At 46.7% G+C, this 15,657-nt stretch overlaps 1 protein-coding gene across 1 annotated transcript in view; it reads right to left on the reverse strand.

Annotated features, from left to right (window-relative positions):
* The window catches only part of Abca4 (ATP binding cassette subfamily A member 4), a 124,033-nt gene that overhangs the window by 85,461 nt on the left and 22,915 nt on the right, over nucleotides 1-15,657 (reverse strand). The window contains exons 6-10 of the mRNA XM_004663937.2: nucleotides 10,558-10,763; nucleotides 8,703-8,879; nucleotides 6,586-6,808; nucleotides 2,445-2,666; nucleotides 313-517 (exon numbers count right to left, since the gene is read on the reverse strand). Of these exons, the coding sequence (XP_004663994.2) occupies nucleotides 313-517; nucleotides 2,445-2,666; nucleotides 6,586-6,808; nucleotides 8,703-8,879; nucleotides 10,558-10,763 (1,033 nt within the window). The remainder of the gene's footprint in view (nucleotides 1-312; nucleotides 518-2,444; nucleotides 2,667-6,585; nucleotides 6,809-8,702; nucleotides 8,880-10,557; nucleotides 10,764-15,657) is intronic.

Below are 15,657 nucleotides of genomic sequence, written 5' to 3' on the forward strand. Positions count from 1 at the left end.
TACACATACACATACACATACACATACACATATACATATACATATACATATATATATATACACATACACACACACATATATATGTATGTATATATATACACACACATAAATATAGATACACATGTACATATACATATAATTATATATGTAGTATATGTATATATGTATATTCAAATGCTAGCTCTGGGAGCCCATCTTCAAAGAGTTAGAAGGGATAATGTTAAAACAAAATGATTTGGTGGTGTCTCAGTATCTGATGGATCCAACTATTGACCTTCAGGAGGTAAAGCTATTTTATTTTTCCTTGCCTACCTGGAAATACCTGGTCAAGGTACCAGGCCAGCAAGCCATACAGAGCAGCATCAAGAAGCATGATCTTCATGGAAAGCAGGAAGCTGAACTCGTCCCCTTCCACAGGACTGCTGCCCATGTTGTTCCATTGCAGCCCCAGGCCTTGCTCTTCAAAGCGGACCAGGTACTCAGTGCCAAACCCGAATGCCACAGGAGACAGCAGGCTCTGCACAGGGCAAAGACGGCCAAGAAGATAAGCAGGGGGCAGCGGAGGCAGGTAGGACAGCCAGAAGTGGGTCCATGTTCCTAAAATGCTTGTCAGGCTCAAAGGCCCAGCCCAGTGCCTACTGGACCACCTCTTACCTGTTCAATAGAATGGAGAAATAAAGAAATGCCACGCAACCTTTACACAACCCTCCAAGGGAACGAAGTCCTCGGGTTCTCCTTCATGCCCTTCCCCCTTCTCCTCCCACTTAAAGAACACCACACAGTTCTGGGTAAAATAAAGATGGCAACTTGAGCGGCTTTGTGAGAATCCCCTCTGAAGGGCCACAAAGTCATCGGGTTCCTGGGGCAAGCTGGGGAGTGAGGCCTTGTCCTGTGACCTCCCAGCGGTTGTCAGCGAGGTCAGAAAGCCTCAGATCACAGGGACTGCCTCTCTTCCCATGTCAAGACTGGGCACAAACATTTCCTTAGGTTCTCTGTGGAGAAAACAAGCCCTCTGAGTAGGAAGTTTCCTCATCCAAGTCCCCATGCACGGTGCCTGGCATGATAGAAGTCACACAAACATGGTCGCTGGATTGGCCGTTCCTGTATCGTCTGCTCAGAGGTGTCCCTATAATTTGGAGGCCCCTGGATAGGGTTTAGAGTACTTCTCAGCAAAGAAAACAACCTTCTAGATATATGTTCACAAAAGATTTTTTTTTTTTTAAAGCCAGGCATGATGGTGCATCTCTTTAATCCCAGCATTCGGGAGGCAGAGGTAGGAGGATGAGTTTGAGGCCACCCCGAGACTCCACAGTGAATTCCAGGTCAGCCTGGTGAGTGAGATCCCACTTCGGAAAAGAAAAACAACAAAGACAAAACAAAACAAAAAAAAGATTTAAAAAAAAAAAAAAAGATCCCAGTTCAGCTGTCATCCACAGCTCCCACATGTCCAAGAAGCTAGCTGTGGTCTCCAGACACCTTCTGACAACCCAGTGATTACTGAGATTGCCACCTCTGCCCACAGCCTGAGTCACAGGGGCTCTTGTTCTTAACCCATTGTAATCACCTCAGAAAAGTGGGTGCTATAAATGGCAGCAATTAACTTCTTATTTAACATGAGAAATGAAGGGCAGATGCCCTGGGAACTTGGAAGCCAAACAGAGTTTGAGTCGTGAGAACAGGTTCTGCCAGCGAGGCAGGGGGTAGTCCTTACTGACTATCGCAAACAGACTGGGAGTTGTGGGGGTCAGGAAAACTGTGCCCTCCAGGCCTGAGGCTGATTAGCCTGGGCTAATGAGAGGGTGGCGACAGCCCATTTGAAAACAATTAGAGAAAAGACCCACGCTCCTTTGGGAATCCTCAACTCTGAGGTCTCTCAGGCCATCAAAAGTCAGTTTCTGGAGTTCTCTCCTGGCTAGCGAGCCTAATGCTGTGGGTTCGTTTCTGCACCCCATTTTGCACACACTGGCTCAGCATGTGAAAGGCACTTGGGGAGTTGCTCTGACCCAAGTTCCTTTGGAGCCGAAGCAAAATGAGCAAGCGATGTTTTTCTTTTTCTTTTTCATTAATGTGGCCACCTTTCTAGACAGAGTGAAGAGGCAAGCTCCCTGCTTTCTTACTCTTCTCAAGCAGGAAAGAAAGAAAGGCGAATGCAGTGGGGTGGCCAGGTCTTCCCATGCAGAAAGAAAGGGGGATGCGAGCTGAACTGGTTTCTCTACAATTTTCCTGGGCCAGCAGGTCAGCTGAGGAGCGATGGTGAGGCTGCTCAGGGGAAGGACTGCTCTTACTCAGGCCCTTGTACCTGTGAACATTATATTAGACTTTTCACCTGATGTTGCTTTGCAAGCCAAAAGGCACAGCGGACCTCCTCTGAGAGTGGGGTGCACTGCCGCAGACCCCTCAGAGGCAATCTACCATAGACTAGTGGTCAGCACAAGGCCCCTCACCACAGCCTTCTTCAGGTCAGCGGTCATCCGGTCCTGCCAGGCGAAGCACAGAATGTGTGGCAGGTACAGGGTGAAGTAGATGACGCCACTGCAGGCTGCTGCCAGGCTGGCCTTGGAGAAGAAGGTGCTGAGCAGGAAACACTGCATGATCGTGGCGGTGGAGAAAGCCAGCAGGAACAGGAAGACGATGAAGGGATTGCTGTAATGGAGGATTCTTCCGTGCTGAAACCAAAGAGATCGCGCATCATCATCCAGGCCCCGAGGCACGATGCAGGGATGCCATGGCACCCCGAAGCCCACTGCCCTTACAGGGGCTCTCTTGCCAGTCTGTCATCCGCTGCACACTCACTGCATGGAGTTCTTTAATCTTACACATGCCACCTTCCCTGGGAGGCGTGACACATGAAGAGGCCTCTTAGTCATTAGAGATGTTAAAAACAAATTAAGTGGGAAACCACTGCTGAGCCAGCTCCAGGATGCTGCTTCCCAAATAAGCAAACCAAAACTGAACGGCAAGTAACTTAACCAGTCAGAAATTGCCAACTAACCTCTAAATAAAGACTTTAACCAAATCGAATGTTTTCCTTGTCGTGTTTCCCTGCCTCTTAATGAAACCTTGAACCAGCTGTGGTCTACGGTGGCCTGCTTCATGACCACTGTTTCCTCAAACTTAAAAAAAAAAATCTTAATGTGCCCAAGTTTATTTTTTTTTTTTTTTTTTTTTTTTTTTTCGTTTTTGTTTTTTGAGGTAGGGTCTCACTCTAGCCCAGGCTGACCTGGAATTCACTATGGAGTCTCAGGGTGGCCTCGAACTCACGGGGATCCTCCCACCTCTGCCTCCCGAGTGCTGGGATTAAAGGCATGTGCCACCACGCCTGGCCCAAGTTTATCTTTTAACAGTAGTTTTTATGGGTTAAGCAAGCAAATCTGTGATAGGAAGGAGATAGTCCAGAGAGATCTGCCTGAAGGAGGGTTGAAGAAAACCTGGGTATCAGGGCTCAGGGACCCTCAGTAACCAGAAACAGAGAGGTTAGGGAACACCATTCAAAAGAGAACTGATCTTTGGTCTGGGGTCTGGCCCGCTCACTAGAACATTTGCACTTCTACTTTGAGGTCTGCCACTCATAAGGGTGATGAAAATATCAGTGATGAATCCTGGTGCCTTGGAAGTGATTGGTTCCCCTCAGCCGTGAATACTGTTCTTTTCCTGTGCACCCCACTCAGAATCTCTCATGCTGGCCAGTAGAAGATAGAATCAAGCTAGCTTCTGCTGAGTGGGCTGCTGTCCCATTACATTATAGGATAAGCAAAGATGCCCAAGTGTAGCAGACCTCCTTCCTTGTCCTTCCCTCTAGCATCCTCTGAGGAAGCCCTTTGCCCTGCTCACCTCTTCTATCCCCAAATACATACAGATTACTCTGTGCTTTTCTCAGGAACATACAAGTACTAAGATGTGGGAATGTCCAAGCACCTTGGCCAGTGGAGTATAGTTCAGTTGTAATGTAACAGGGAGGATAAAGAAATGTCACCCAGCAGAGTTCTCCAGAGGACCAAAGGTTCTAATGTTTTTCTTCCTCTTCTCTTTCTGCTGTTCCACCCTTTGGGAAAGGCTCACTTATGAATGCATTCTAATCTACTGGTAGGGATCCTGGAAGTGCTGGTTCCTCTCAGCAGGAACCCAGCATTGAAGGAACATGATGAAGAAAATAGCAAAGGGAGATAGATGGCAGGGAGCCAGGCTTAACAAGAACCAGTGTCTGAGGAAATCTAAGTAAAAGTTCCTGATCACACATGTTAAAAAGTGCTTTGGGGCTGGAGAGATGGCTTAGCCATTAAGGCGCTTGTATGTGAAGCCTAAGAATGCTTGTTCGAATCTCCAGGTCCCGTGTATAGCCAGATGCAAAAGTGACACAAGCCTGCAATGTTGCAAATATACACAAGGGGGTGCAGACGCCTGGAGTTTGTTCATAGCAGCAGAAAGGCCCTGGTGCGCCCATTCTCTCTTTCTCTCTCTCTCTCAAAAAAGAAAAAAAAAGGGGGGGGCTTTGTAGCTGGAGAGATGGCTCAGTTGTTAAGATGATTGCTTGAAAAGGTTAAGGACTGGGGTTTGATTCACCAGTACTCACATAAAGCCAGATGCAAAGGTGGCACATATGTCTGGAGTTCATTTGCAATGACTAGAGGCTCTGGTGCACCCACATTCTCTCTCTCTTTGCCTCTTTCTCTCTCAAATAAATAAAAAATTTGAAAAGTATTTTGTATCATCCTGGAGAGACCCATACCATTTCCTTAATCACAGGCAAGTGTGCCAAGACAAGCCCATGGCTGAACCTAGTGCTTTTGGCTTAATTTAAGGCTAGTTGATGCTGTTCTCTGCAGTATAAGTTCAATTTCTTTTAGCACCTCAGAGCTAAGCCCTCCAAGTATCTAGACTAGGTAATTTCTCTCTGAGTCCAGTCAGGGATGGAAGTCCAGCCCCATCACTTACAGGCCTTAGTTCCCTCTATTGCTCATTTTCTTTTCTGGTCTTAATACACTGAATAACAATGAAACCTTTTCACTGTCCCAGTTCCCAGCTTCGTTCCTGCCTGAGTTGAGTTATAGAGGAAGGGACAAGCAAAAGATGGGAGAGTCATACAAAGGAAAACTTTATTTTGGTGTGGAAAGCTCTGTTTCCGTCATTACAGGAAAAATGTTCTGGCTTCCACAAGGCGGAGCCTTTTTGTACTAGAAACTCTCTGTGAACCTTCTTTGCCTCACGTCCTAAAAGCTTTGAAGTCCTAATACTCATTCTTGAGAAGGTAGACCAGAGTGTCACTTATCAGTGACAAGCCAGGCAAAGCCTTGAGCTATTCTGTCAGATGTTTACATATTGACTCCTTTTATTCTGAGGCTGCACTGCTGGGGGAAGCAGTAGACTGCGGGAGGAGGTGGACACAGGGCTCCTGGTCAGGGATAAAGGCCTCAATTTCTCCTCCACCTTTGTGGGGCTTTGGTGCCTCTTGTAAACATCAGGCCCCACTACACAGAGTGAGGTCTGAGCAGAAAGGCCTCTATCTCAACATTGCCTTTGATAAGACTCTATTGTGGGGTTTGGTTGACTTTACAGCTTACTGGATCAGAGTGTAAAAGTAAAAATAATAATAATAATAATTCAGGTTGGGGATATTGACACCTTAGTAAAAATAAATAGTGGGACTTGGGTCAAATGGATATGTCCTGGTTGGATAGGATATAGAGTCTTGTATCAGATAGCCACCAGGTATGGTCCATCATGGGATAGAAGACCCTCCCCTGGTCTGTGGGCCTCTGTGTATTGTCTAGTGCACAGTGGCACTTAATAGGATGATAGGAACAAGGAATTTGTGTCAGAAGTCTCCAGAACCTGGTGTCTAAAGATGACACATCAAAGACCATCAAACATATGCACTTTCAGTAAGTATAAAAGGACCTCTAGTGTGGAGGAGCTAAAAATGTAGGACATCAGTGTATTGGGAAGTGTGGTTTTATTTCCAACTTGAGTTTGCAAGGGAGTTGCTGGTCTGCAGAAGGTGGAATGATGCACTCTGGCTGTAAAACCTCCTTATCACTGAGAAAGGAGGGACTCGAAATTCCATCCTTTAAAACAGAGGTCTTGGAGGCTTTTCAGGTCACAGAATGTTTCTTGGTGAAGCCAGGAATGGTCTGGCCATGAGGATGGTTAATAAATAGTCTAGATTTCTTCCCCTAAGACCTCTGAAAGGGCTTTCCACATTTCAGTACTAGCCAGATTTTGGGGTGACAGTCCCAGTAGATGCTCCCAGAACTCAGTTCTGTGTTTGGAAAGAGAAGACCTTTTTGAACACACAACCACTCCATGCTAGGCTTTGCTAATAGAAGCCTCTTCACATGGTCCTCAGTGGGCTGGGAGCTCTCTGCAGACAGTGACTCCCCTGGGCAGGAAGTGGGAGATGGGAAGATGTCATGACACGGTGGCTCCTTGGGAGAGGCTATCTCTCTAAGTGACCTCTGACTTCCAACCTCTACCGTATATGAAAGGCCTAGATGTCATCATCCTGTTGCTCAGATGACTAAGCCAGGAATAAGTCCATTAACAGGAGGAATGAAACCATTTTTCAAAATGTGGGCGCAGCTGACTTACCATAATGAATATGGTCAGGAGAAAGATGCTCATGGACATGATAGAGAAGCTGTCCAGGAACCAGGTACACCAAATCACCGCGTTAGAGACGCCCTGATTTTTCAGGGTCTCCTTCAGCCTCAACTCCTTTTCCAAGACGATGCCCTTAACGGTCATGGAGACAGAGTAGATCCATGATAGCACCATGAAGACCGGGAAGCAGCGGTTCAAGATGATCATGAAACTAAACAAGGGGGGAGAGCAGAGCGACCGACTCTGTACCGGGTAGAGATACGTCAGTGTTCAGTGAATGGGTGAGTTGAGAACAAAATTCAAATGCCAGGAGCAGAAATCAGAAAAAAAAAAAAATCTCCATGGCACATTCAGTGGGCTGCCATATTTTAATAAAGTCTGCATTAGCCTGGGGAATCACTTTTTCTTTCCAGCAAGATAGTCCCTTTCCAGATACTGGAATGTTCCTTAAATAAAATGTGTGAATACAAATCATAAAGTCTGTGTCACTCAGTATAGACCTTCTCTGTAAGGTCTTGTGGGAAAGACTGTCGACTTGATGTTACAGGTTGTGATTGGAATAGATCATTGGTCGATATATACATCTAGATCTAGATAGATCCACTCATCCCACCAGCCATGCTAAAGTGGAGTAGATCTCTGAATACGGTCTCCACAAGTAGGATAGATTGGGCACAATGGAATTACATTGTGGCAAACCTTTCAGGCTTTCCCCTGTGCGTGATGCACTTGTAAAGCCCTAGAGATTCTCTATCATCTATGGAAACTGCTGAGTGTTGTTACAGCGGAAGGGCCCACGGCCAGAGTAGGAGGTTTCACTCAAAACGGCCCCAGGGGAGAAAACCAATCGAAAGGCATGCACTTCTAGGGTAAGCCACCAGAGGGCTCTCCCACACTAAATGACCTCAATTCCGACTGCCTCCCCACACCCCCTCTTTTCTCTTCCAGCCAGCCACTCCGATTCTGACCCTGAAACTGGACCTGGGATTTTGCCCTTGGCTCTACTTCTCATCTCTACCTCTTATCCAAATCCACACTAACTACAGGATAGCCACTCTTATCTCTTTCCTCTTCCGCAGAGGCGAGCAGCTTTCTTCAGGCTGCTGCATGGTTCTGTTTCCTGAACCCACAGACACATTCATAAGCTATGGTGACTTTCCCAGCCCCCCCCCCCCCCCCCCCCCGAGTTGAATTCCTATGCCAACTGTAGGGCTGGGAATCTTTCTGACCCCCGTCTGCCATGGCAAATGAACCTTCTCAACACTTCTCCCTCTCTGCCCCGCTTTTTCTTTTTTAAAAAAATATATTTTATTTATTTATTTGGGAGAAAGAGGGAGAGAGAATGGGCATGCCAGGGCCTCCAGCCACTGCAAAGGAACTCCAGATGCATGTGCCCCCTTGTGCTTATGTGGGTCCTGGAGGGTCGAACCAGGATCCTTTGGTTTTGCAGGCAAGTGCCTTAACCACTAAGCCATCTCTCCAGCCCTGTCCCCAAGTCTGTTTTTTTTTCTACCATCCCCAAATCTGTTTTCAGCAAAACAGCAGGCAACTTGCTTAGCATGCTACTGGCCAGGAGATGGGCAGGCTTGGGGCTGGGGGTGATCAGGGAAGGAGGCCAGAGCCCATCCAACACATTCCACTACCTTTTCATGGAGCACACATCATAGGAATGTTAATTAGGGAAGGAGCTGTATTATTGTGAGGCTCCTAGGAGCCAGACCTACTTGCCATGCAGCCTAAATGTGCTGATTTGGCAATCACTGGGCAAACATTCTGACCAGAACCCTTCCACATACCAAACATACTCTGCACTGGAAAATCTAATAGCCTTTGTCCCTCCCCCAACCGTCATCCCATTGCTTCCCTCGGCAGCTTCCCCTGGGGTCTCCAACACCAGCTCTTTGCCACCTCCCTGTCACTTCACTTTTCCCTCTGTCCCTGCCAGGAGTGTGGGACCAGCAGATGCTTCCTCAGTCAGAACCCTATTCTCTCAAGTCTGATCCCAACCCCTGGGGTTCTGTCCTGAGACCATGAAATCTCGAGAGCCCTCCCCATCCCCCAGCACCTTAGTGCTCTACAGATTCTCAGGGAAGTCTGGAACTCACGAATCATCCACAAAGCAGGGGTAAGGCATCTGCTGGAGGTAGACGCCAACTGGAGCTCCCGCCTGTGCCTGACTCCTTGTGATCCCCAGTTCGACCATGTCCTGCAGGTAGGCGAAGCCTCCCCAGATGTACCGGAGATCTTCCACAGGATCTGCCCTGGGACCAGAATCCCAGTACCTGAGAAGGCAAAGGCCAGAGGGTCAAAGCAAGTGAGCGGAATGTGCAGCTCCCCCACTTCGCAAGCTTAAGGTGACCTGGGACTCACTCTCTGGAAACCGTGCCCAGGATAACTGTGAATGCTGCTTAACACAAAGTGGTAAATTTATTTAAAACATCATGAGATGCAGGTGCACATGCATGTGCGTGTGGATGACTGAGGTTATCAGAAATCTTCCTCAAGGGCTGGAGAGATGGCTTAGCGGTTAAGTGCTTGCCTGTGAAGCCTAAGGACCCCGGTTCGAGGCTTGGTTCCCCAGGTCCCACGTTAGCCAGATGCACAAGGGGGCGCATGTGTCTGGAGTTTGTTTGCAGAGGCTGGAAGCCCTGGCGTGCCCATTCTCTCTCTCTCCCTCTATCTGTCTTTCTCTCTGTGTCTGTTGCTCTCAAATAAATATATAAAAAATTAAAAAAAAAAAAAGAAATCTTCCTCAACTGCTCTCCATCTCATATTTGAGACAGTCTCACACTGAACGAGCCCTAGGCTCCTCCTATCTATGCCTTCCCAGTGCCAGGATTATAGGCATGAGCCCTCCTCGTGCTTGTGTGGCAAGCACATCACCAACTGGCCTTCCCCCAGCTCCATTATCAGATTTTTTTTTTTTTAAGCACCACATGTTCTCTCTCATATGTGGATCCTAGCTACAGATAACTGGGCTTCTGTGTGAGAATGAAAATACTTAGTAGCAGAGGCCAGTAAGTTAAAAAGGAGACACAAAGGGAAGAGAAAGGAAGGGAGGAGGGTACTTAATAGGTTGATATTGTATATATGTAAGTAGAATGATTGAGATGGGGAGGTAATATGATGGAGAATGGAATTTCAAAGGGGAAAGTGTGGGGGTGGGGAGGGAGGGAATTACCATGGGATATTTTTTTATAATCATGGAAAATGTTAATAAAAATTTTAAAAAATTTTTTAAAAAGTAACAAAAATCCAAATGGACACTAAAAAAAAAAAGATTTTTTTTTTATTTTTGCAATTTATTATACTGTAACTAATTGTGCTATTTTTTTTTTTTTTTCCTGAGGTAGGGTCTCACTTTCTCACTCCAGCTCAAGCTGACCTGAAATTCACTTTGTAGTCTCAGGGTGGCCTTGAACTCACAGTGATCCTCCTACTTCAGCCTCCCAAGTGCTGGGATTAAAGGCGTGCGTCACCACGCCGGGCTCTCAATGGTGCTATTCTTGAGTGTGAACTTTGTAGATGACAACATTGTATCACAATGCCAGAAGGTTGGACACACCAAAGTTCCCAAATATCCAATTCTACATTCTTTTTTTCTGTTTTTTTGAGGTAGGCTCTCTAGCTCAAGGCTGACCTGGAATTCACTCTGTGGTCTCAGGGTGGCCTTGAACTCACAGTGATCCTCCTACCTCTGTCTCCCAAGTGCTGGGATTAAAGGCCTGTGCACCACACCTGGCCTCTACCTTTTGAGTCACAGTGTTCACTGCAGTGTTGACTATGACTCACAATGTGACTCTAATTGCTTTCTTCCACATGGAGCTGTGCAAGTCACATTTCCTCCCTGCTTTGTTCCGTTGGTACGCAGCTTGAGTCTGCGCTCTGTCCCACCTCTGAACCAAATGTAATTCACCTGGAACTCTGGAGAAAGCCAGCTTGCCCTGTCTGAACCATCACCTGTCTTTGATCTTGTTCGTTTTCTCCACCACATCTATGTCCATCCGGATCTTGTACTTCACGTGGCGGGGTGTGGAGCTGGTCCAGGGGTACATGTCGGGGAACACCACGCCAGCCCAGAACCTATTTTCCTCCAGGAGAGACAAGGCTCGTTGGGTGAGCTGAACTTCATCATCGTAGCTTTCAAACTTATCCAGGACCAGGCACTACAGGTGATCAGAGAGGTGGAGAGAGAGAGTTTGAGAACTGACTACGTACAAAAAGGCCCTGCTGCCCAGGGGCGAATCCCACACAAGGAGACCTATAAATCCAATATTTGTTTAACTCTAGGGTCTGGTGTTAATTTCTTCATGTGCCTACATGTCACGAGGGCCCTGGAGATGCTGGTGGACTCTTATCCCTGCGGTCAGCAAGGACAGTGCAGGCAAGCTGCTCAAGGCAGTGCAAATATGCAAGTCCCCAGAATGACGCCAATACTGTGGGCTCTCACTCCCCAGCGCAGGGAAGGGAGGGAGTGGGATCACGGGACGGGACGCAAGCTGTTCTGAAGATCAGAAAGGCGGAGGATAAAAGAGCTTTAAAGAGAAAGAGAAACGTTCCTGGTGTTGAACCTTCCTTGCCTCTCTCCAAACACACAGGCGAGCCAGCTGACGGGAGAACTGGGAGATAGGAAGGGAATGGACAGCCGCGATGATTCCATCGGAGAAATCATTTTCATTTACAACGTTATGATAAGAAATGACAGTGAGGAGGAATTTCTCCAGCATGTCTCTTTTCTCCTCTTGCAAGAGGGGGGAGAAAACTCATTACCTCCAAAAGAGGAACATCTTTTTGAGTAGGAGAGGTCAACTACTTGCATGGGCTTGCTGAAGCATTTATATTGTACTGGCATCTGTGTGTGTGTGTGTGTGCGTGCGTGTGTGTGTGTGTGTGTGCATGTGGGTGCGTGCATGTGTATGTGTGCTCTTAACTACTTGCTCCTACAATATACTGGCGTTTTTGTGTCCACGATTCCTTCTTAGACTGGAACTCACAAGAGGTCAGATGGTCTTGTCTTGATTAATTTGTCCCACACATATTTACCAAGACTACACAACGTGCCAGAGCTTGCCTGGCTCCACGGGTACAAGGAGAAAAGATAAAATCTCTTCCTGAAACAAACTCAAACCCAGGGAGGGAGGGATTGGTGTAAGCCCTCAATTACAGCGTGGGTTGGAGGAAAGCAAAGACTTGAAAGCCCAGGGTCGGGCCGGCCTCTGTGGAGGAGTCCCTCTGTGGAGGAGTCCCTCTGTGGAGGAGTCCCTCTGTGGAGGAGTCCCGGGCAGTGGCAGGATGAACAGGAATGGAGCAAAGAAGTCAGTTGGGGCACAAGGAGCGGCATTCAGCTTGGGGACCTGCAACAGAACAATGCTTTCCATCCTCCCCTGGGCTTTTGGGCCGCTGGGAAGCTTTAAAACAATGCTGGAGGGAGGGGGGAAGTCTCAGCACTTGTTAAAGGGTCCTCAGGGTCCTCAGGTAATGACAAGGTGCAGAGTAGGGGGGGGGAGGACAGACTGCGGTGAGTGATGGGGACCAGGTCACTTGCCCTGCTGGACTGTAGTGTCACTGACCAACTGAGAGGGGTCTCAGGACATAGGACTTTCAGTTCTAGACTAGGAAAACACTGGGCCAACCTTAAAAAGACGCTGAAAATAAAGACGCTGAAAATACTCAACACCAACCAAAGCAGAGATCCAGAGGTTCCTAAGAGCTCATCACTGAAGTAGACTTAAATTCACCCACCATGGCTCAGGGAATTTTGTAGAAGTGGGGGTGGAAAGATTGTAAGAGCCACAGGTTGAGACATCATGCCCAGAGGCATTCCCTCCCCCCACAAAAAAAATAACTGCTGCCCCTACAATGCATAAACCACAATCCCATAGGGAATACCTGCAACCCCACTGAGGAGTGTCCCCAACAGAACAGGGGCAGGGAGGAGGTAAAAGAGGGTACCAATACATGATGTAGCCATATGAAATATGTTGATAATTTAAAAAAGTCATAGCCAGACGTGATGGTGCATGCCTTTAATCCTAGCACTTGGCAGAGGTAGGAGGATCACCATGAGTTTGAGGCCACTCTAAAGCTACATAGTGAATTCCAGGTCAGCCTTGGCTAGAGCAAGACTTTACCTTGAAACAACAACAATAATAATAACAACAAAGCCATAAGGAGCCACTTTAGGGTTCTCATCAGAAGAAGTATGACTTATGGGGTAAAGAGGCTAGAGAGATGGCTCAGCAGATATGGTGTTTACTTACAAAGCCTGAAGGCCTAAGTTCAATTCCCCAGTACCCACGTAAAGCCAGATGCACAAAGTGGCACATATGTCTGGAGTTCATTTTCAGTAGCAGGAGGCCCTGATGTGCTCATTCTCTTTTTCTGTTTACACTTATAAATAAATAAAGTTATTTTAAAAAATAGAAAAGGTGCTGGGAAGATGGCTTAGCAGTTAAGGTGCTTGTCTGGGAAGCCTAAGGACCCAGGTTCGATTGCCCGGAATCCATGTAAGCCAGATAGATGTACATGGTGATGCATGCATCTGGAGTTCCTTTGCAGTGGCTAGAGGCCTTATCATGACCATTCTCTCTCTCTCTCTCTAATAAATACATAAATAAAAATAAAAAATGAAATATTAACATTGGTCAGCCTTTAAACAAGATGTATTATAGTATATCACACACTCATAATGTTAATTTCTTCCAGACAGATGTAATATTTACAGAAGTATGTGTGTGTGTGCGTGTGTGTGTCGTGTCTAATACATAGACTCTCACCACAGCTAGAGACGACAGGCCCGCCCACCTTGTGTGGTTGGTATTTAAGCTGACAACACTGCTTTGGAGAGATGGGATTGGCTGCTGCTGCGTGGGCAAAGAGGCTTCAGAACAGAACTGCTGGAGCAAACACACATGTGTTTGCTTCAGGGAGGCCTCAATGTTCTACAAAGATGAGTAATAAGATGATCTCCGCCGTTGGTCAAGGTTAGAACTGCAAAAAGACTTAGGTGAAATGAACTGGACACAGAAAGACAAATGTGCCATTTTCTCACTCACTGGGGAACCTAGTAAGACAGTCTTGGAGAAGAACCGAATGGAATAGTGCTCACTAGAAACTGGGAAGTGCAATGGGAAGTGGGTACAGAAAGAACTTCAGTAAGAGGCACCGAACTGAGCAGAGGGCTCGCCTAAACTCTGACCAGCACAGTAGGGCAATTATTGGTGAAAACATCCCGTGATATAGCTCAAAATGACTAGAAGAAAGCAAAACCCTATGCTACAGCAACAAATCAGTGGTTGAGGAGGTAGAAATGCCATATGTGCATGTGTGTGTGTGTGTGTATGTGTGTGTATAGACACACGTGTAAAGATGTGCACGCGAGGGCCAGAGGAGGATGTTGTGTGTCCATCTCTGTCTCTCCACCCCCTTATGTCCCTGAGATAGAGTTTCTCATTGAACCTGGTGTTCACTGTTTTTCAGTTCATCTGGCTGACCAAGGAGCCCCAGTGATGATCCGGTCTCAGCACCCTGTTAGTGCCAGGGTTGCAGATATATGCAGCTATGCCTGGCTTTTCATGAGGGTGCTAGGGATGGAACTCAAGTCCTCATGCCTGTGCAGTGAACACTTTTACCTGAGGAGCCATCTCTCTAGGCCCGGGAATCCTTATTAGCCTGATGTGACCATTATAGATTATACACTTGTGTGGAATTACATATAGGCTATATAATATATCCTATAAAGCTATATCTATCTATCTATCTATCTATCTATCTATCTATCTATCTATCTATCTATCTATCTATGTATGTCTCAAAAATGTATCTAGAGAGTATTTCCAATTGAGGGTCAACTTTAAATTAAATCTCTAAAATGAAAACAAAATTATTGGGGAGATAAAAGTTGTCCTAAGCAATTCACATTGATACATGTATAGAATGTTCTACCAATTCACTGAGCATCACAAGGCATTTGGATAGAAAGAGTCCTAGAAGTCTTGTGGTCTGATGTCCTTGCTTTGTAGATAAAGAAACCAGAAGTCGGGCGTGGTGACACACGCCTTTAATCCCAGCACTCAAGAGGCAGAGGTAGGAAGATCACCATGAGTTAGAGGCCACCCTGAGACTACGGAGTGGATTCCAGAACAGCCTGGGCTACAGTGAAACCCTACTTTAAAAAGCAAAGAAAAGAAAGAAACTGGGACCAGAGGAGAAAGGGGTCTTGTGTAAGGTCAACATAAGTCCAAAACAGAACCTGTGTCCATGGTCTCCATGTCAACCGTGGGTAGCAGTGTTCTCCCTTGTTCCTGAGGAGTAAGTCACAGCGCAGCCACAGCCAGGCAGCTTTCCTGAAGATGCTCTCCTGCCGCAGAGCAGCCTTTCTGCAACGGTGCAATTGTGCTGCATCTCTCTTGTCCAAAACAGCAGCCAGTAATCACACGTGACTAACGAGTGCCAGGAATGTGGTTGATGCGTCCGGAGCTGTGGCTCAACTAAAATTGTCCTGTGGGGTGCTGGTCACTGTGTTGGTGAGCACAGCTCTAGAGACAGTAAGCTCCTTGAGGTTGGGCCATGTTCAGCTCGCTGTGGTCTCTGGAATGGTATCATCTCATGATAGGGAGTGATCGAGTCTTTTCTGAACTTAGCTGATAGAAATTTAAGAAGCTGGAATGCTGCAAGTGTGGCTGGACTTATTCCTGGGTGTTGAACATAATTCTGTGTACTCCAGAATCACATGAAAAACTAGCAGAAATTCATAGCAATTTTTTTTTTTGCAGTAATGCTAAAGAGAGTATAACTTGAGATTAAAAAGGATGTTATAAGCAGTTGTATGTTAAATAATGTGACTTCCAGACCTATGTAGCCCGTTCTCTTTGAAGTCTCTTGTCTTGGGGGGAAATATATACTGTATTAAGCGCCGATGTTTGTGGTGATATTGTTGACTCTTATGATGACGTGGGCTCCATCCTGCCTGCTGATCAGGCAGCTGACTCATAGCCAAGTTTCCTGGTGTGTTCTCCTAGATGGACACTCACACTTCTGAAGACACGAAACTCCAAAGTT

This window comes from Jaculus jaculus, chromosome 19, assembly GCF_020740685.1.
Source record: "Jaculus jaculus isolate mJacJac1 chromosome 19, mJacJac1.mat.Y.cur, whole genome shotgun sequence".
Lineage (NCBI taxonomy): Eukaryota > Metazoa > Chordata > Mammalia > Rodentia > Dipodidae > Jaculus > Jaculus jaculus.